This window comes from Thalassophryne amazonica, chromosome 7 (assembly GCF_902500255.1).
Source record: "Thalassophryne amazonica chromosome 7, fThaAma1.1, whole genome shotgun sequence".
NCBI lineage: Eukaryota > Metazoa > Chordata > Actinopteri > Batrachoidiformes > Batrachoididae > Thalassophryne > Thalassophryne amazonica.
In genome coordinates this window covers 17,134,381-17,156,878 of record NC_047109.1, presented here as the reverse complement: position 1 = coordinate 17,156,878, position 22,498 = coordinate 17,134,381, and the positions used below count along the sequence as shown (strand labels likewise).

The following is a 22,498-nucleotide window of genomic DNA, read 5'->3' as shown; positions in this document are numbered from 1 at the left end:
ATGAATTAGTTAATTTCTGCTGCACTTATTCTGGGTTGTGCAGAATCAACAGGATGCATGTTTCAGCTCTTTGTATCTGCTTTTTTCCCCCTCTCTCTGCAGCTTTCTTATTTCCATTTTGGGAAAAGCAAACCCAAAGGTCACACATCAGTATTGTGCTGCCACACAACACAATGTGCTGCCAAACCGCAGTTTCTTTTTGCTGCTGCCTTTGAGTGTGAATCATTTTCACATTTGCTCTCTTTCCACATGCCAGAGGAATTTGAGCACTGTGTCCACTTTGCCGCAAATTCCATCTTTGCGCTCCGTCTCTGTTTTAATCATGGTTCTGTTTGATCTCCCTCTGACTTTCTTTTCTTCTTTCTTTCTTATTGTCTGTCTTTCCTCAGGCCTGGCGAGTGTGGTCAAAACGCCTCTTTGTTCAAAACAGTTTCTTCCTCCTCCTCCTCCCTGTCTTCCTACTCTTCATCACTATTTTTCTCATAATTCTTCTTCTGCCGTTAACACCCACTAATGTAGCCCGGCTCCCGGTGCGAGCTCTACACTCCACTGAGGCGCTCCAGTCCAGGCCCAGGGTCAACCAGCAACCGCTCGGTCTGAGTAGTCACAGTGGAATCAGTGGTGGAAACAGGGTGCCGAAACGTTCAATACCACCAAAAACATTTGGAGATGCTGCCAGCAATCAAAATAAAGACAAAAGAAAAGGCACCACATCCAAAAGTAAAGCAGCGCCAGGCGCCGGCCAACCCAGAACCAGCCGTCGCCCCCCCGTCCCAGAGTTTATAGTCAACAGCACTCAGCCGAAGACTAGAATTAAACTCCGTAACCACGGCGCTGTGGTCAAACACACGGCACAGACCGCCATCCGTCTGGAAAGGACTGAGTCCTTACCTCAGATCCCCTCTTCAGCAAAAACTGCAGACAGGAAGGCCGACGCATTAAAACAAGGCAGCTGGATGAGTGGAAGGCGAGCTGAACATCGCCAGGATGCAGCAAAGCACTCTGGGAAATTTGACAAAGCTGCTAAGCAGCAGGCTGCAAATAAACCATCTCGGAATTTGAAAAAGCGCCAGAATCGCTCCGAGGATCTCTCTGAAACTAAGACAAAACCCGAGCTGGTGGATCATAAAATGTCTTTGACCAGACTGCAGACAGCAGTAAAGAAAGATGGCAGCAGCTGGTTTCAGAGCGCCAGAGAGTGCCGCTTCCCAGGAAGTGACCACAGGAGCATCAGGATGAGTCCAGACCTCAGCAGTGTCCCCTGGCTCAGTAACGATGACATCCAGAAGATGAAGCTTCTTGCTGACTGGAACGTGATCAGCAAGTCCAGGGTTCCAGCTCATGGGCAGGTGCTCCAGGTGGCCCTGGATGGCCCCACCCCCCAGCACACCTTACAGGTACGCACTCACCTCCACCGTGGGTGCCATGTTCACACGTTATCGGTTTGTAAGTGCGGTCTCCCATCGCTGGGTATTGGCCCCAGTTTGTGCCCCGGTTCCAAAATTGAGGAAATCAGGCCTGATTAATTTGAGTAGTAGACAAAATTATTATTAATTATTTTTATATGAACGCTTACAAATGAGAGTAACCAATGATTTCCAAGTGTCAATGATTATATATCTGAGTACAGACAAGCCCCATTAGAAAATACATTATTCCACAAAGATAAAGTGTTTCTGTTTCTACCACCCCCCCAGCACAAATTATACCCGACATCACAGTTTTTTTTTTTTTGTTGTTTTTTTTTGTTAAACATGTTTCACTATTTCCTGATCACTCACAATCTTTTACACCACAACTTTTATCCCAAGCTTCACCAGACCTCAGGCCTTGACGGGGTATCTGATTTTGTTGAACTAAAAGTGTGGACTGTCAGGCCTCACAAACCAGCAATGGAAGAGCAGCCTTAGCCAAAAATCTAAATGTCACATAATCTTTCAGTAAATGCATAAGAAGCTGTGAAGCATATGTCATCAGCAAATTCTTCCAATTGAAATAATGTGCCGAGGTAGTGAGTCCACAGGAAGAGACACATGAATGAATGAATTTATTATTTCACAGATTATAACTGTATGTAGAACTCAGTTTAACATGGCATTTCCCTGGGGAAGGTTTAACAATGAGAGGAACTCTGTGTAGCACATGTGCACACCACAGCGTGTGCCACTACGTAACATAAGAAGTACAAGAAGTAAGTCTAAATTTTGCAGAGTTAAATATACTCTATCACAGTGCTAAATCAATTCTATCACAGGGTGAAATCAACTCTTACCATGTTGTGAATGACTCTTATTGGAGTTGAATAACGTGATTTGACAAGACAGTAAAGCTGATTTCACTCTATAATAGAGTGTATTTAACTCTATTTGGAGTGAGACCAAATGCTATCCTGGCAGAGTATATTTTACTCTGCAAAATTGACTGTGTATGTAGGCCCCTTGGGCTCATTGGTGCTGTAGTGGCAAGTGGATGAGAGCCTAAGGCCCCCCCTGGACGGGAATTCCAAAAACAAACAAGATGTACAAACCATTGTGTGTTAAATAAAATCTTTTATGTTATTTGATGCAGTTTGTACAACGGAAACCATCACAAGGACACAGATAAGAAAAATGAAACGGATTTTTGCAGGAAGCCCTTAGCTTGTGGTGTGTGCCATAAGGACTTTTAAATTCCAAAATCAACAAGATAGACAAATATTGTGTGATGAATGAACAACATTATTATTATTATTATGAAAAACATTATTATTGACAAACTCAGGACCTGCCAACATCTTTTTTTTTTTTTAACGAGATATAGTTATTGCTTGTACTAAATGTTTATTGTGTAGTTTGTAAAGTTGTGACATTTGTAAACTCGTGTGAACTTTTTTGTTTGTTTGTTTTTCCTCTAACGGTGCAGTAGGGTGTGAAGCCCTGTGGAGACTTTGCAACTTCCTGACTGCTGTCATGTTGTTGACATTAAGTCTTAATGCTGCTGTTTTTATGTGTTCTGTTATTTATTCATCATAGCAGACATCACTGCTGCAGCATGGACTGACCCACAGCGAATGCTGCCAGCAGGGGCGCTGTGCCCTCATAAAACGCACTGATGACTGGTTTGAGGTTTTTGCCTTCCATCTGGATCGGGTTCTGGGACTCAACAGAAGTCTTCCCATGGTGCTGAGGACTTTCCGTAGTGACATTCTACCCTATCGGTACCTCAGCGGGTCTCCCAGACCCATAGTTTGGTGGGATCCGGACATCCGGCACCTTACTGACAGCAACAATGACCAGAACTCAGTACCACTCAGCTGGATCCAGTACCAGGAGCTTCTTCGGGTGCACTGTGGGACTGATGCGGACTTGTGGTCAGCACCCTGTGTGGGTGTCCAGCACTCAGAGTGGGGCAGACTTGCACTTTTTGACTTCTTATTGCAGGTAAGAGGCTGGAAAAAGTTTCTTTTCTCACCCAGTGTTCGGACCACGTTCAAAACCAGTTCAGGTCTGGTACTGTATCCATTACACCACGGAATCCTGGACACCATCCATCCAGGCAGATAACAGTCCCGAAAGCAGCCATCCAGTTGCTGCCGCCAGGTGAAATGTGGGCGTGTCCTTAACACTGAGGTCATAATGACGTAGCTGACTATATAAGTGATCCTCGTCATGTGATGCTGAGACCACACATACACAGGTATTTTTGAAAAGGAGAATAAAAAAATCTCCATCCATATCAAAGTACCTTATAATGTGCTGTCAAGGGCATGCCAAAACAACAGGGGGCGATGTAACCCCAAGGCTACGTTCACATGTTGGCTATAAGCAGCAGAATGAGGAAGTGAAGGATGCTGAGAGTCACCCAGGTTAAACCAGGTCAACATGAATAATTTGTGGGATATTACAGAGAGAAAATGATCTATAATCTCACAAAAAGTTCACTTTTTAAGTTGCCCTCAGCGCCAGGACTTCCTGTTTTAATACTAATGCTAAAAATACTTTAATACTAATACTACAAAACACTAAAACAACACTGCAAAAATGCTAAAACTCTGTATCTTTCAGTGAAGAATATTACAGTCTGTGTCATTAACAATACTGCAATGATTCTGGTGTGATAACTGACATAACGGTTTTTCTACAGTCAGCATGTGAATGCAGCATTACCGTATAACCATGTTGGCCAATTCCTGTTCCTGGAGCTCGCCCCACACTCTTTTGCTTCCCTTTTTGAGGAGCTCATTGAGCAGATGTAGCTTGGTGGAGAGATCAGGAAGGAACCTCCCCACATATAGTTCATAAGGCCCAACAGCTGGTGCAACTCTCCGACATTAGGCGGCCGAGGCATCCCTGTGATGGCCCTGACTTCGTTGGTGTCTGATGCCACCTGCGCTAATTATGTGTCCAGAGTAGTGGAGCTCCGCCTTACCGAAGTGACACTTAGCTTTAACTTCAGGTCCAACTGCTCTATAGTGCGTAGAACAGCATCTCAACATCGGTTGTGCTCCTCCTCACTCGATCCGCACACCAGCATGTCGTCCATGACTACAACTCCATTGTTGTCTTTGAGCAGGTCTGACATCAGCCGCCGGACGATCTCCGGCACTGATGACATTCTGAAAGGCAGGTGGTCAAAAACAAGACCTGCCCAATGGTGTGATGTATGTTAGTCAGTAGCTGACTACCTAGGTATAAGGGAATTTGGCAGAAGCCACTAGATCAGTGGTGTCCAAAGTATTCCAGAAAGGGCCAAGAGGGTGCAGGTTTTCTTTGCAGCCACTGACTCCAGCAGGTGATTTCACTGTTGAACTCATCCCATCTGCTCAAAGTGATGTTAATGATGGACTCTGAATCTTTCTTCGCTGCCAGCACCATGAGCGCGCACCAGTCAGTAGGCTCAGTCATCTCCCTAATGACGCCTGTGTTCAGCATTCCTTTTAGTTCAGCCTCCACATTCGGTTGGAGGGGACACGGCACACGACGGGGCATCACCGTGGTGTAGGGCTCAGCGTCAGCCCTCCATTTCATTTTAACTGGGTTGCAGTCCGTCATGTCTCCAAACACGTCGCTAAGCACTTCAGTACTGACTCCCCCAACATGCACGATGAGGCCCATTTGCTTGGCCACGCACCTCCCTGGTAAATGAGTATTTTGACAGGGTTTCTGGAGCAGGCTGTGGAATATGTCAGCCCCAGTGTCAGCTTTAAATTCCACCGAGCTGCCATTCCCCGGCAGTGTCACACACCATTTATCGCCCAAGCTGGTCTGCAACTGTGGCCTCCTGATGTCACCCAGGAAAGGACGTATTGTCGCCCCTCTGTGGTTTCTGGTGCAGCTGCTGCCACAACCTCATTCACCATCTCTGTTTTATATGCAACTTGAAAGTGTCCCATTTTGTTAGATTTATGACATCTTTTATTTTATGCTGGTCATGATTTATTCCTCCTTTACCTCATATTTATTAGATTTATTTTCTTCCTTTTTGTGTTTTGTTGCTGCTCCCCTCGCCGCACTGCATCCACTGAGCATTCAGCCCTCATAGCCGAATTTTTTGTTTAATTTGTTAATTTTGTTTTGTGATCTGAATGGATTTTTCAAGTGTCAGGTCCAGTTCCAATTGCTGCTTTTGAAACACATCCCAGTCTAGTACACCTCTGACAATTCTGTCCCGTATGTTCTCTTCTTTAGCTGGTCCAAACTCTGGCTTCTTACGAATGCCTCTACAACTTCAACCTTTATTTCTAAAGCACATTTAAAATGACAGCAGCTGACCAAAGTGCTGTAAATAATTTAAAAATGGGCACCAAGTTACCCCAATTATAAATAAATAAATTAAAGATAACAATAAAATTGCAACAGGCAATAAAACAAATAAAAGACAAAGTAAAATAAGGAATAAAAAGTAGTAGTAAATAATTTAATTTAATTCATTTACTTAGGACCAAATCACAACAAAGCTGCCAAATCTTGCATCGCATAAGTAAGGTCTAACTTTACCAACCCCTAGAGTTGGTGTTGTGACCGATAGAAAGATTATGACCGTAAGTATATCTTTAACCAGTAGGGACGTCTCCCATTGCAGATTTTTGGTCCCGATTTCCATCACTGTTTCAAAATTAGGGGAATTGGGCCCTTTAAAAAAAAATATTAGGCAACATTTATATTTTCTACTGTTTTGTAGTTTTATAGTAGAACGGATCATTGATGAATACACCAGAGTACGTAAGAGTCCCGACATTTTACACGAAGACATCCAAGTTTTTCCCAGACTTTTCCAAAAAGGTAACATGTTTCTGTTAGCATCTCTAAACAGTCTTCTGTTGGAGACCAAGACATGATTTCATGGGTTTCAGGATCAAAAGGAGGCTTCAGCTCACAACAGTCGGTCCTGATTACAGCATATTGTACTCACATATTGTAGAACACTGCTCACAGTGTTCTACAACGCAACTCTCCCCGGCAATTACACTTAATTTCAGGACCCAATTGAGTGTCTGAGTTTTAAAAAATCTATATATTTATATGCTGCAATAACGTAGATGATTGGATATCAAAAATTAGCAAATGGAAACGGCCCTAACGCAGAATAACCATTCACAATATCCCTGTAACACACCAAGAAGAAGAAGAAGAATAGGCCTTGAGGTCTGCTGGTCCCTGAGCTAATCTCCAGATTCTGTAGAGTATTCAACTTCCCTTGGGAGGGATGCCACTCCATCGTAGACTACTTCGCCAACTGAGGCCAAGGTGCAGTGTTAGGGCAAAGAGAGAGTCTTGGGATTGGGCACTACACAGACGTAGTGTGACTGAGAATCAAACCCAGGTCCACCTCCTTACGAGCTACCTGCTCTGCATAACCATTGAGATAAAAGTGTTAGCTTGACTTTGAACTGATTTTTTTTTTTTTTTTTCTTCTTCTCAGAAATCTGAATCTGTCAGTCCTCCATGTTTGGTCCAAATGGCATAATTGAAAATGGAAAAATGGCAGTGATTTTGTTTAACACACAAAGAAACACAGACACATAGAACCAAAAATTGTATATGTGGTACATACAGGCTGTGTGTGAACGTGTTACAACCCCAGTTCGTTCCAATGAAGTTGGGATGTGGTGTAAAATGTAAATAAAAAGAGAATACAATGATTTGCAAATCCTCTTCAACCTATATTCAGTTGAATACACCACAAAGACAAGATATTTAATGTTCAAACTGATAAACTTTGTGGTTTTTGTGCAAATATTTGCTCATTTTGAAATGGATGCCTGCAACATGTTTCAAAATAATTGGGATGGGGCAACAAAAGACTGGGAAAGTTGATGAATACTCGAACAGCTAATTGGAAATATGTGAGTGTCATGATTGAGTATAAAAGGAGCATCCACAAAAGGCTCAGCCATTCACAAGCAAAGATGGGGTGAGGATCACCACTTTGTGAACAACTGCATGAAAAAATAGACCAACATTTTAAGAACAATGTTTCTCAATGTTCAATTGCAAAGAATTTAGGGATTCCATCATCTACAGTCCATAATATAATCAGAAGATTCAGAGAATCTGGAGAACTTTCTACATGTAAGCAGCAAGGCCGAAAACCAACACTGAATGCCCATGACCTTCGATCCCTCAGGCGGCACTGCATTAAAAACCAACATCATTGTGTAAAGGATCTTATCGCATGGGCTCAGGAACAGTTCAGAAAACCATTGTCAGTTAACACAGTTCGTCACATCTACAAGTGCAAGTTAAAACTCTACCATGCAAAGCGAATGCCATACATCAACAACATCCAAAAACGGCGCCGCCTTCTCTGGGCCCGAACTCATTTGAAATGGACAGATGCAAAGTGGAAAACTGTGCTGTTGTCTGATGAGTCCACATTTCAAATAATTTTTGGAAATCATGGAGTGTCCTCCAGACAAAAGAGGAAGAAGACGATCCAGATTGTTACCAGCACAAAGTTCAAAAGCCAGCATCTGTGATGGTATGGGGGTGTGTTAGTGCCCATGGCATGGGCAACTTACACATCTGTGATGGCAACATCATTGCTGAAAGGTACATTCAGGTTTTGGAGCAACACATGCTGCCATCCAAGCAACGTCTTTTTCAGGGACGTCCCTGCTTATTTCAGCAAGACAATGCAAAGCCACATTTTGCACGTGTTACAACAGCGTGGCTTTGTAGTAAAAGAGTGCGGGTACTAGACTGGCCTGCCTGCAGTCCAGACATGTGGCGCATTATGAAGCGGAAAATACAACAATGGAGACCCCGGACTGTTGAACAACTGAAGTCGTACATCAAGCAAGAATGGGAAAGAATTCCACCTACAAACTTTCAACAATTAGTGTCCTCAGTTCCCAAACGCTTATTGAGTGTTGTTAGAAGGAAAGGTGATGTAACACAGCGGTAAACAAACCACTGTCCGAGCTTTTTTGAAACATGTTGCAGGCATCCATTTCAAAATGAGCAAATATTTGCACAAAAACAAAGTTTATCAGTTTGAACATTAAATATCTTGTCTTTGTGGTGTATTCAATTGAATATAGGTGGAAGAGGATTTGCAAATCATTGTATTCTGTTTTTATTTACATTTTTCACAATGTCCCAACTTCATTGGAATTGGGGTTGTAGATGGAGCACAAAGAGCAATAGCCTATCCTGCTAAATTATTCACATCTTATCACTCCCCCTAGTGGCCAGCATCAGTTCTGCTGCAGTACAGTCTTCTTGCATGTTCTTGCTGCGTTTGTTGTTTTGCAGACTGTCTGTTGTGTTTGCACTTTATTGTCACTGTCTTATTCTTTATTTACTCTTCTGATAGGATAAAAGTGACTTACAAGACCAGATTCAATCATATTTGAAATTTTGAATATTGTCACTTTTTCCCATCAAGTATTTTTTTACATGACTCTTCCATCTAACAGGAAAAAAAAAAGATCCTCCTCTGCATTTTAATTACAGGTTAAACCGTTTAACTGCTCGGTTTAATTTGGTCTGAGTTTGATGGAAAACTCAAATCGATGTGGGTCAGCGGTTAAAGGTCCCACTCTAAGAACAATCATCGAGGGCGGTAAAGAAAAGAATCTGCAGTGGCGACATTCATAGACTTCAAAAAGGCATTTCAGGTCGAAAAATCATGAATGTTGAGAAAGTCACTGGTGGTCCTGATATCGCCGTGAGTCCAGTTAACCGCTGTTACCGGGGAACCAAAACTAAAGTGATGCTGACACCGAGGGATTTGGTCTGTTTGCTTCAAGGAGGTTATCTGGCACCAAATCTGTTGGTCATCATTCTGACTCAGAGGACAAAATCTAGGCTTCAACACGAAGCCTAGAACAACTCACCATGTTGGTCCTTTGAAGGGAACCGACCACTTTGTGGATGATCTCACATAGTTTGTTCTTAGACATTAACAAATACAAACAAACCAACAGAGAATGTGGAAATGCCATGGGAATCAAACCTAAAGCCTGCTGTTAGGCAGGATTGGTAAATCATCTAAACATGTCAAATCTTTTCCCCCCAATAAGAGCTGAAGCAACAATCAAAAATCAAATTATGTCGACAAACACAGAAGGATTACAAAATAAAAGCATACAGATTTTTGATCTGATTATAGAAATTCAATGCTTATGTTTTAGCAGTGAACACATCCGCCGTCTGTTTACTTTCCAGTGATTTTAAAGATGGAAGCCTGTGTGCACCCTGTAAAGTGCAGTGAGTGATGAGAGACGGATGGATGAATGAATGACTGTCCCCTCCAGTCTGTTACGCCAATAACTCAAAAACAACACATGCAGATAATCAAGAAAAACACATTAAAATCTCGTGAAATTTGATGAACCAGATCATTGACAAAAATAGCTTTGTTTTGTGATTTTCCCATAGATGACTGAACCCTGCCACCTGCTGGGTGGTGAATAGATGCTGGATGGATGACAGGAAATTAGGAGCAGGTGTGTTGGTCACTAAGAAAAGGACTAAATCAGAAAAAGTTACTTTGTCAAATAATAACTGTCATACCACCACACAACCCTGCAGAAAGGATTTTACATATATGAAGGTCTCTCTGTCTGTTTCTCTCTCTCCTCTCCCTCTCTGTCTCTTTCTCTGTTTCTGCCTGTCTCTTTGTTTCTGTCTCTCTTCTCTTTCTGTCTCTGTTTGTCTCTCTCTCTCTCTCTCTCTCTCTGTTTCCATCTCTCTCCCTCTGTTTCTCTCTCTGTCTCTTTGTTTGTCTTTGTTTCTGTCTCTCTGTTTCCGTCTCTCCCCCTCTGTTTCTGTCTCTCTTCTCTTTCTGTCTCTGTTTGTCTCTCTCTCTCTCTCTCTCTCTCTCTCTCTCTCTCTCTCTCTCTCTCTCTCTCTCTCTCTCTCTGTTTCCATCTCTCTCCCTCTGTTTCTGTCTCTTTGTTTGTCTTTGTTTCTGTCTCTCTGTTTCCGTCTCTCCCCCTCTGTTTCTGTCTCTCTGTCTCTGTTTCTGTCTCTGTTTCTCTCTCTTTGTTTCTGTCTCTTTGTTTCTGTCTCTGTCTCTCTTTGTTTCTGTCTCTGTCTCTCTTTGTTTCTGTCTCTGTCTCTTTGTTTCTGTCTCTGTCTCTTTGTTTCTGTCTCTGTCTCTCTTTGTTTCTGTCTCTGTCTCTTTGTTTCTGTTTCTGTCTCTTTGTTTCTGTTTCTGTTTCTCTGTCTCTTTGTTTCTGTTTCTGTCTCTTTGTTTCTGTTTCTGTCTCTTTGTTTCTGTTTCTGTCTTTGTTTCTGTCTCTGTCTTTGTTTCTGTTTCTGTCTCTTTGTTTCTGTTTCTGTCTCTGTCTTTGTTTCTGTTTCTGTCTCTCTGTGTCTGTTTCTGTCTCTCTGTGTCTGTTTCTGTCTCTCTGTGTCTGTTTCTGTCTCTCTGTGTCTTTCTGTCTCTGTGTCTCTTTGTTTCTGTCTGTCTCCCTCCATCTCTCCGTCTCTCTCTCTCTGTCTCTCTGTGTGTGTCTCTGTCTCTCTCTCTCTGTGTGTGTGTGTGTCTCTCTCTGTCTCTCTCTCTGTCTCTCTGTGTGTGTGTGTCTCTCCTTCTCTCCCTTTCTGTTTCTCTCTCCTTCTCTCTGTCTCTGTCTCTCTCCCTCTCTCTGTGTCTCTGTCTCTCTCTCTCTGTCTCCCTCCCTCTCTCTGTCTTGCAGCGGGTTTTGGCGCGGATGACGTTTGGTCCACCGCCGGCCCTCTCGCTCTGTCACGGAGTGAGGGTGGTCCCGGACCTGGCTGTGTCTGTGGAGGATGTCCTCCTGGCTGTGGGTGAACAGGTCGGACATGAGAACTTAACGTTTGCGTCCAGGATGAACAGAGCTGTGGTGTTTTTTCTGTCGGAGGAGCGTTTCTCTGCTCAGCTTGTTGAATGTGGGGTTTATCTGAATGATTCTTATCTGCAGGCTTCTCCTCTCAACGCTCCGTCCACTAAAATCATTATTTCCGGGTTCCTCCATTTGTTTCAAACGAGGCTCTCAGTTGGGAGCTGCAGAGGTTCGGGAAGTTTGCCAGCAGTTTTAAGACGACTGGGCTGTAAGAGCGAGAATCTTCGCCACATTCAGTCCTTCCGTCATCAGGTGTTCATGTTCCTGAACTGTCCGACCCAGACTCTGGATGTGTCCTTCAGAGTCAAACATGAAGACTCTTTTTACATGGTTTATGCCAGTTCAGGAAGCATGAAGTGTTTTGAATGTGGGGACGTTGGTCATAAATGCCTCGCATGTCCACACAAACGCAATGTGTCTGGGGCATCAGTGTTGGCGGCCCTGGGTCCGGTGTCGTGGTCAGAGTTTGCACCGGTCTCATTTTACCACGCGCATGCGCAAATCGATTTTTTTTCGCGGTCAACTTCCGGGAGGTCTAGAATTACCATTTCTTGCGGCCATCTTCAATATGGAGGAGGAATCACTTGTTTCTGAGCCTCAAAATGAATGTCAGGAAAACGCACACCCCAAAGAAGAGCGAAACCAGCGATTTTAAACATTCAGGAAAAAAATGTCCCAACTGATAGTCTTCCTACAGACTGGGAAGTACTCCAGTGATACAGACAGAAAGGACCATCGCAACATCAGGAACCAGTGCAAGAAGCATGTTTGGGATGAAGACAGTGGTTACTCATTATACTGAGTTATACAAATCATCATTTTTACAGTGTTAATGGGTTCATTTCAAATACAGAAATCCCATACTATGTTGCCCTGGCAAGTTCAGACTGGTATATATAGTCTAAGCTGGTAAATTCAGACTTGCAGGCTGGAAATTTCAGAATAGCTAGGTAACTAGTAACCAGAATTACAATGGTTAAATCAATAAGCATCAATATAAAGTGACAGGGTTTACTTGTGGTTCCAATTAAAAAAAAAATTAATATATTTGCTTGGCAAATTTGGACCAGGGTCAGTAACACACAAGTCTCAATATACCAAGATGGTAAAATCAGACTGGTGGTAAGTTCAGACTGTGGCTGCTACAGTCTCATTTTACCTGGTAAATTCAGACTGGTGGTAATCTCAGACCGTGACACCGGTTCCGGGACCTCGGAGCCCCGGTGTCGGTGTCTGGTCCGGGGGAGGGGCCCAGCGTGCAGGAGGAGGCTGTTTTTCCACAGCAGCGTGTCTCTGAGCCTGAAGCTGTCAGTGTAACTGCTGATCAGCTGACAAATGAACATTCTGGGTTGACTGATGCTGCAGTGACTGACGGTTCTGAGGTCGGTCCGGTTGATGTTTCTGTCTCTCCTTCTGTGGTCAAAGCTGACGTTTCTGCTGTGGGGGAGCCCTCGGTCACTGTTGGACAAGGTGAACGGGCTGACGGGGAGACACTGGGCCCAGCGGACCCCAAACCCCCACAGAGTCAAAGCATTAATGATGACAAACATGGATTATGATTCGGACTGCAGCATGTCCACCACTGGTTCCTTCTCTCAGAGCAGTGATCTGTGCACGCTGCAGGACATCAACAGTTTCCTGGATGATTTGGTAAATTGGTAAATCTGTGAAAGTTGCAGACTGTTTTCCCGACACGGAGAAATTTGTTAAATCTGTTAGTGTTGAGGAGGCTCATTGGCTTGGACCTGCTGGATGAGAAGAAGCGGTACAGACTCAGGAAACACATCACTGCTTTGGGGAAGGAATCTCTGTCCAAGCGGGGATGAGGTCTCAGGGGTCGTAAATCCACCAGATAGAGTATGAGTGTGTCTCACTGGATGTTCTATCTTCTCTGTCTGTCTTTCTCTCTGTTCTCTCTCTACTCAGTCCACATGCAGCATCTGAAGGTGGGCTCTTTGAACATGAACGGTGGCATTGACGGGCAGAGGTGTGGTTTGGCCTCTGAGCTCTTTGAACAAAAGGGGTTACATGTGTTGTTCCTGCAGGAGACTCACTCTGATGCAGATAATGAAGTGGACTGGGCTCTTATCAAAGTCATGGCTCCAACATCAGTGCAGGAGTCGCGGTTTTGTTTTCTACTCGAATTGACATCACTGTTTTATCCACACTGAGATCTTGCAGGGCCAGGTTCTTTTGGTCAGGGCTCAGGTCGAGGGGTTGACCATGGTGTTCATGAATATTTACGCACACGATGAGGGCTCGGAGCGGGTGGGGTTATTCAAATGGGTGAGGGACGTTTTAGTTCAGCAGGCTCCTGTTGACTGTTTGGTGTTGGGGGTGACTTCAACTGCACTGTAGATATGTCACTGGATCGGGTTGTGAGGAGCCACATTTGCAGTCGGTTTCCTCACTGGGGTTTTTTATGTGAGGCGGATTTATTGGACACCTGGAGGGTCACACATCCACAGGACAGACCGTACACATGGGTTCGGGTTTCAGATAGGGTGGTGTCTGCAGCCAGGTTTGACCAGATTTATATGTCACACTCATTCTGGAACAGATTACACAGGAGTTTCATTCAGCTAGTTGGTTTCTCAGATCATCATCTCATTACTACAGAAATATTCCACTCACACACTCAGAGGTTTAACACTTACTGGAAATTCAACACCAAACTTTTGCATGACAGGGCATTTTGTGATTTATTTGAAACTTTTTGGGGTTTCTGGAGGGGAAGGAAGGGGACATTTGTGACAGTGAGTCAGTGGTGGGAGGCCGGCAAAACTCAGGTTCAGGTTTTGTGTCAACAATACACTTCCTTTTCTACAGCTAGGGTCAAGGTAGCCATGGCAATGCTGGAGAAGGACATTATGGACATTCAGGCCAGCCTACATACAGCTGGAGCTCCTGACCAGCATGGTCTGCTGCAGGGGAAGAGGGCGGAGCTGGGTGCCCGGTTACATGAGAGGGTGAAAGGGGCGATGGTGAGGGCTCGCTTTGTGAACATCAGGGACATGGATGCACTCTGTTCCTTCTTCTTCAATCTGGCGAAGAGGACCTCTCATCAGAAGGTGATGACCTGTCTTCGCCTTCCTGATGGATGGGTGACGAGTGATTCGGCGGAGATGCGGAGACATGCTAGGGACTTCTACTCAGCTCTCTACAGTGCTGTGGACTGTGACAGGGTCTGTGCGGCTGGCCTTCTGAGAGATCTCCCCCAGCTGGTGGCCTTGGAGCGAGAGGCCTTGGACTCCCCCATCATGCTGGATGAACTGACAATGGCGGTGCGGCAGATGGGCATCTGGGAAAGCTCCGGGGATCGACGGACTCCCAGTAGATTTTTATGAACACTTTTTGGGCTTTCTCGGTGCTGATCTTATATTATATTAAACAAATATGTAGGACTGCCTTTTTGCATTTACGCAATATCCCTAAAATCAGAAAGGTCTTGTCTCAGAGTGATGCTGAAAAACTAATTCATGCATTTATTTCCTCTAGGCTGGACTATTGTAATTCATTATTATCAGGTTGTCCTAAAAGTTCCCTAAAAAGCCTTCAGTTGGTTCAGAATGCTGCAGGTAGAGTACTGACGGGGACTAGCAGGAGAGAGCATATCTCACCTGTGTTGGCCTCTCTTCATTGGCTTCCTGTTAATTCTAGAATAGAATTTAAAATTCTTCTTCTTACTTATAAGGTTTTGAATAATCAGGTCCCATCTTATCTTAGGGACCTCGTAGTACCATATTACCCCATTAGAGCGCTTCGCTCTCAGACTGCGGGCTTACTTGTGGTTCCTAGGGTTTGTAAGAGTAGAATGGGAGGCAGAGCCTTCAGCTTTCAGGCTCCTCTCCTGTGGAACCAGCTCCCAATTTAGATCAGGGAGACAGATACCCTCTCTACTTTTAAGATTAGGCTTAAAACTTTCCCTTTCGCTAAGGCTTATAGTTAGGGCTGGATCGGGTGACCCTGGACCATCCCTTGGTTATGTTGCTTTAGACGTAGACTGTGGGGGGGTTCCCATGATGCACTGTTTCTTTCTCTTTTTGCTCCGTATGCATCACTCTGCATTTAATCATTAGTGATCGATCTCTGCCCCCCTTCTCGGCATGTCTTTTTCCTGGTTCTTTCCCTCAGCCCCAACCAGTCTCAGCAGAAGACTGCCCCTCCCTGAGCCTGGTTCTGCTGGAGGTTTCTTCCTGTTAAAAGGGAGTTTTTCCTTCCCACTGTAGCCAAGTGCTTGCTCATAGGGGGTCGTTTTGACCGTTGGGGTTTTTCATAATTATTGTATGGCCTTGCCTTACAATGTGGAGCGCCTTGGGGCAACTGTTTGTTGTGATTTGGCGCTATATAAGAAAAAAGTTGATTGATTGATTGATCTTCTGGAGGTGTTGCGGGAGAACATTGCGGCGGACTGCTTGCCCCTGTCTTGTCTCCGTGCTGTTCTGTAACCTCCTGCCTAAGAAAGGAGATCTTAACCTATTGCAGAACTGGAGACCGGTTGCACTTCTCTGTGTGGATTATAAACTTTTTTCTAGGGTACTGGCGAACAGGTTGAAAGGTGTCCTGGATTTTATTGTTCGCAAGGACCAGTCCTATTGTGTGCTTGATAGGACTATTATGGACCTTTTTTTGATAAGGGATTTGTTTGATTTGTGCAATACTGGGGATTTGGTTTGCGGGTTTGTGTCACTTGATCAGGAGAAGGCATTTGACCGGGTTCATCATGGGTTTTTGTTTTCCACTCTGAGGGTGTTTGGCTTTGGTGAGGGGTTTATTTCATTTGTTGGGGTTTTGTATAATGGGGCTTCATGTTTGGTTAAGGTTGGGGGAGGGTTGAGCTGCCCAGTCCGCGTAACGCAGGGTATAAGATAGGGCTGCCCCATCTCAGGTCAGCTGTACTCTTTAGCCATTGAGCCACTCTTGTCGCATTAGTGCCAAGCTGTCTGGCCTTGTTTTGCCGGGTTTTCAACTTTCTTCTCCCCTGGTGCTCTCTGCTTATGCAGATGACATCACGGTTTTTGTCACGAATCAGGCGGGCGTTGATAGGTTATTAGACAGTTTGTGCCTCTGTGAGACAGGAACCACTGGGAGAAGAGTGAGGCTGTCCTGATGGGGAGGTGGCAGGAAGGGGCTGCTCCCTGACTGCCACATGGTCTGAGGTGGGGAGTGGAGGGTTTGAAAATTCTGGGTGTGTTTCTGGAGACGGATGGGTATCGTCAGAGGAATTGGGGGGGCTTGGCGGAGAAGGTTTGTGCCAGACTATCCAAATGGCAATGGTTGCTGCACCAGATGCCCTATAGGGGGCGAATTCTGGTCGCTAATAACTTGGTCGCTTCGGCGCTGTGGTACAAACTGTCTGTCCTCCCTCCACCACGGGGCCTTATTGAGCAATGGCAGCGGTTACTGGTGGACTTTTTCTGGTCAGGCCATCACTGGATCAGAGCTCCCGTGTTGTACGTGCCGCTTCATGAAGGAGGACAGGGACTGGTGGACAATTCTGCTCGGGTGTCAACCTTCAGGTTGCAGGCTGCTCAGAGACTGTTGTACACCTCGGGATTGAGCTGGCAGGATACGGCACGTGTCCTGCTGAGGAAGGAGGCAGGTCTTGGGTATGACAAACAACTGTTCCTCCTACACCGGCGGGACGTCATCGGGACGCGCACCTTGGCTTTTTACCAGTCAGTTCTCCAGGCATGGCAGGTCCTTGCTGTGCGCAGGGACAACGTAGGCGCACCTGGGATGTGGCTGTTTAAGGAGCCTCTTTTCTTCAATGATTTTGTTAGCTCTCCTGGGTTGTCATCTGCCACTCTGCAGTCCCACCCGAGGGAGGTGGGGTGCACCAAATTGGGCCATCTACTACACACATCTGTTGTGAGGCTGGTGGTGTCTGTGGGAGTTCGGTCCTCCATGATGCTGCTCAGGGTGGTGGAGGAGGTTTGTTCTTCCCTGCCAGGGCCCCACAGAGCGTTTGCTGAGAACCGTACTCTGTCTGACCAGTAGGATGATGACTGCGATTAAGTGTTCCCCTCTCTGACTGTCTTGCCTGCTTTGGGGGCATGGCAGGAGGAGCAGGGGGCTCTCCTGTCTTTCAGGACACCTGTTTTGGGAGAGTTTGAGAGTATCGGCAAGAAAGCTCTCTATTTTACCTGTGTCAAAGTGTCACACTTATGCTCTTTGGCAGGGTTGGCGGCGTCAAAGTGGTCCGAGTTTTTTGGTGCCGACTTGTCTCCCGTGGGGTGCTGGTGAAGCCTGTACAAACCCCCGGTCGACAAATGCACGGGCGACCTCCAGTGGAGGATTGTACACAGGCTTCTGGCTACAAACGGGTATCTGACGCACCTGGATCCAGAGGTTGATGGGGTTTGTCCTTTTTGTCCACTTAGGGAAACTGTTCACCATGTTTTTGTCACTGGTTGTCAGGGCTGTTTGGGTTGTTGGTGAGGTGGTTTCGTGGGCTTGGTTTGTTGGTCACTATGGATTTGTTTGTTTTCTCCAAAATATCGCACACAATCCAGGAGGTTGCATGTTTTGATTAACCTGCTTTGTGGACTTGCCAGTTCGGCCATTTGGAAGACTCGGAAAATCTGTGTTTTAGCTCAGGGGTCAGTGGACCCTGAGTTTATGCTGAAGGGACTCTTGGCAGCCCGGATCAGATTGGACTTCCAGTTTTATGCTCTTACTGATAACAAGGATACCTTCAGCATAAATGACGTTCTTTCGTCTGTGCAAAATGGGAGCTTGGTGCTCCATTTCTGATGCCTGTCAGCGGAGTCCATGTTGGTGGACCCGGTCGTACAGGAAAAAAAAGCACAGTGGAAGTAATGTAACTCAATTTTTGTGAATAAAGCTGTTTTAAAATTCAAATTCTCTCTCCGTCTCTCTGTCTCTGCCTCCCTCTGTCTCTCTCTCTCCCTCTGTCTGTCTGTCTGTCTCTGTCTGTCTGTCTGTCTCTGTGTCTTTCTGTCTCTGTCTGTGGTGCTGAAGTCACTGCTTTTCTATATTACTTTAATATCACGGCAGTAGTGACACCATGCTGCCGTTTATTGTTGTGCAGCGAGATTGTGTGTGTGTGTGTGTGTGTGTGTGTGTGTGTGTGTGTGTGTGTGTGTAACCCATGAGTGTCGCTGTCACACGTCACTTGCAGTAACAGGGCCAAGCTCTAAGAGCCTTTTATTGATCTTCTGAGAGTTGATCAGTGCCTCTGAACACTTGTTCCTACCTGGTCCCTGAAGGCCTTGCTGGGCTCTAATAGCAGGGAACCGAACACCACAGGCCCATGATGGGCCGTGTGAAGGACACACACAGTGCTGCTGAAGGACACCCTGGGGAGGACTGGAGAACCGGGGTGAAGAGCTCAAGTCAAAAGCTTCACACATAAAGCTTGATGTTTGTCTTCAAAAGGCTTTAAACGTTCATCCGGTGCCTCTGACGGCTATTTTATGCTTTTGGTTGCACATAAATATCTGTGCAGGAGCAGCAGATGAGCACAGAGGATCAGAAACCATCCAGTGTGCTCAACGCTTCACTTTTGCACGTTGAAACAGGCTGGTTAGTTTAATTTTCAACTTGTGCATTCATGTTCAGCACCAGACATGTTGTTTACGGTTTGTGACCATGATTCTGAATTATCCTTGACGCTAACTGCTGCCTACACGTCCTGGTCCTGCCTGGGAACCTGGTGGATGCAGCGTCCTGCTGAGGTGGTGCTTTTCTCCTGCGAGATCTGTGAGGCTGGTGAGGTCAGAGGATCACATAACTGCAGGAAAATATACAAAATCCTGCAAGAAATCCAAACGCACTCTGCCAGACACCGGTGAGAATATTTGTTTTCCAGCAAGGTGACTGGAAAGCATGAAACCAAATCCATGCAGGAACAGCGTTAATGTTCTGCAGGAGACGTGTTCAGAAGCTGTCCATCTGTCACCCACACAGCCAGACAGATTTTTAGCACTTTCACAAAGACCAGTGAAACCTGTGTGAAAATATTATTCAAATAAAAATTTTTCCACATGTAATCTATTTCATAATGGAACACTATTTTACACCCAGTTTTCTTCAACATAATCTTGTATATTATATTTTACAGTGTTACTGTGTTTATTTGAGATTCGTGGCATCCATTTTAAAATGACCTTTGACCTTGATTTTTGGCATTCACCGAGCAGGTAATGATCAGTGGTGGACACAGCTAACCAAAAGGTTAGCTTTGATAACAGCTAATAAGCTAACTGAAAAGTTAGCTTTTATAAAGCTAAACCAATAAACCACCCAAAAATTTATTGGAAGCTCCAGCTAACCGATAACTTTCAGTATTGTCTCCAGTACCTTCTCAGCTACTAACAAACTGAATTTGAGTTTTAACCCCACGATCACAAACCCAAACAATGAGTCATCACTTCTGTCTTTGTGCACCCTGCCCACTGCTGGAAGCTCCTGTTTGTTACGTATTTTGCAGCAATGAAGCAGTTGAGAGACGTTAAGCTCAACTCTACCGCAGCAAAAGGGGCCTGACCACTAAACAGCATGTAGCAGCTCCCCACTCCCCGTGAGGCAGAAGTCTTGGAAGATAAAGCAGTTTTGACTCATGGTTTTGATTTATAAATCAAATTAATCTGGGTAGAATAACTCCATTAATGACAATGCTGTCATTTGTACAAAGTTAAAATATAACACATATCTTTTAATTTTAAATATTGCACTAATTCTGAAGTTTTGTAACAAACACACACAGATGCCAAACGGATTATGGGTAAAATGAGCTCCGTGAACACTGATTGGTTGACTCATTCATTCTATGTAAAAACCAACATGTGTGTGTTGGTGTTTACATATAAATGTGCTTTTGTAAAATATGACATTTTATTCATATGTAAAACAAAAAGCCATTTGCAAAAGCCAAAAGCAAAGTTGTGATTCATCACCAGTCTGATATAACCAGGGTCAAAAGACATAGAACACTGCCATCTACTGGAGCCCAGACGCTCAGACCCTAATCCATAATTCTTTGTGCGCCAGAGAGTTGCTGCGGTTTAAACAGCACGACAATTGTAAATGAACATGATACAACCAAAATGTACATTTTAATTTCTTTTCATCAGCTGCAGCAACAGGCTGCAACAACTCTCTGGCGCGCAAAGGATTATGGGATATCTCAATACTTAGGGCGAATACTGTCATGAACACTACTCGCCAGTAGATGGCGGTAGAGACCATGAAAACTTGCCAAAACAAACATTCCACAAACATAAATAATCCGTCTGTTAAATTTAATCTGCATGGAATTTAATAAATGGAAACCGAATTTCAGACATCTTATACAACCCCTGGCAAAAATTATGGAATCACCGGCCTTGGAGGATATTCATTCAGTTGTTTAATTTTGGAGAGAAAAAAAAAACAGATCACAGACATGACACAAAACTAAAGTCATTTCAAATGGCAACTTTCTGGCTTTAAGAAACACTATAAGAAATCAGGAAAAAAAAATTGTGGCAGTCAGTAACGGTTACTTTTTTAGACCAAGCAGAGGGAAAAAAAAATATGGAATCACTCAATTCTGAGGAAAAAATTATGGAATCATGAAAAACAAAAGAAAGCTCTAACACATCACTAGTATTTTGTTGCACCACCTCTGGCTTTTATAACAGCTTGCCGTCTCTGAGGCATGGACTTAGAGTGACAAACAGTACTCTTCATCAATCTGGCTCCAACTTTCTCTGATTGCTGTTGCCAGATCAGCTTTGCAGGTTGGAGCCTTGTCATGGACCATTTTCTTCAACGTCCACCAAAGATTTTCAATTGGATTAAGATCCAGACTATTTGCAGGCCATGACATTGACCCTATGTGTCTTTTTGCAAGGAATGTTTTCACAGTTTTTGCTCTATGGCAAGATGCATTATCATCTTGAAAAATGATTTCATCATACCCAAACATCCTTTCAATTGATGGGATAAGAAAAGTGTCCAAAATATCAACGTAAACTTGTGCATTTATTGATGATGTAATGACAGCCATCTCCCCAGTGCCTTTACCTGACATGCAGCCCCATATGAATGACTGTGGAAATTTACATGTTCTCTTCAGGCAGTCATCTTTATAAATCTCATTGGAACGGCACCAAACAAAAGTTCCAGCATCATCACCTTGCCCAATGCAGATTCGAGATTCATCACTGAATATGACTTTCATCCAGTCATCCACAGTTCACGATTGCTTTTCCTTAGCCCATTGTAACCTTGTTTTTTTCTGTTTAGGTGTTAATGATGGCTTTCGTTTAGCTTTTCTGTCTGTAAATCCAATTTCTTTTAGGCGGTTTCTTACAGTTCGGTCACAAACGTTGACTCCAGTTTCCTCCCATTCATTCCTCATTTGTTTTGTTGTGCATTTTCGATTTTTGAGACATATTGCTTTAAGTTTTCTGTCTTGACGCTTTGATGTCTTCCTTGGTCTACCAGTATGTTTGCCTTTAACAACCGTCCCGTGTTGTTTGTATTTGGGCCAGAGTTTAGACACAGCTGACTGTGAACAACAAACATCTTTTGCAACATTGTGTGATGATTTACCCTCTTTTAAGAGTTTGATAATCCTCTCCTTTGTTTCAGTTGACATCTCTCGTGTTGGAGCCATGATTCATGTCAGTCCACTTGGTACAACAGCTCTCCAAGGTGTGATCACTCCTTTTTAGATGCAGATTAATGAGCAGATCTGATTTGATGCAGGTGTTAGTTTTGGGGATGAAAATTTACAGGGTGATTCCATAATTTATTCCTTAGTATTGAGTGAGTCCATATTTTTTTTTCCCCCCTGCTTGGTCTAAAAAAGTAATCGTTACTGGCTGCCACAATTTTTTTTTTTTCTTGATTTCTTATGGTGTTTCTTAAAGCCAGAAAGTTACCATTTGAAATGACTTTAGTTTTGTGTCATGTCTGTGATCTGCTTTTTTTCTACAAAATTGAACAACTGAATGAACATCCTCCGAGGCCGGTGATTCCATAATTTTTGCCAGGGGTTGTATGTTGCTTATTGTATGGACAATAAGCATGACAAAAAGCAAACAGGAAGCAATTGCAGCTCACGGTGATTCCAACTGAAAATAATGGAAAAGCAACCTAAGCTTCTTCTGGCATTTTTCCATAAAACAAACACAATAACGTCTATAAACCAGAGAATATATTCCCGAGAGTTTTAGGAGCCTGATCAGA

General features: G+C 44.2%; 1 protein-coding gene across 2 annotated transcripts in view; it reads left to right on the top strand.

The window, feature by feature from the left end:
- gask1a (golgi associated kinase 1A) overlaps positions 1–22,498 on the top strand; it is a 53,509-nt gene that overhangs the window by 22,095 nt on the left and 8,916 nt on the right. Inside the window, exons 2-3 of one of the 2 annotated variants that reach the window (XM_034173910.1) lie at positions 390–1,397; positions 3,015–3,419. In XM_034173910.1, the coding sequence (XP_034029801.1) occupies positions 390–1,397; positions 3,015–3,419 (1,413 nt within the window). Of the gene's footprint in view, positions 1–389; positions 1,398–3,011; positions 3,420–22,498 lie in introns of both variants that reach the window. The other variant, XM_034173909.1, reaches the window with a different exon arrangement.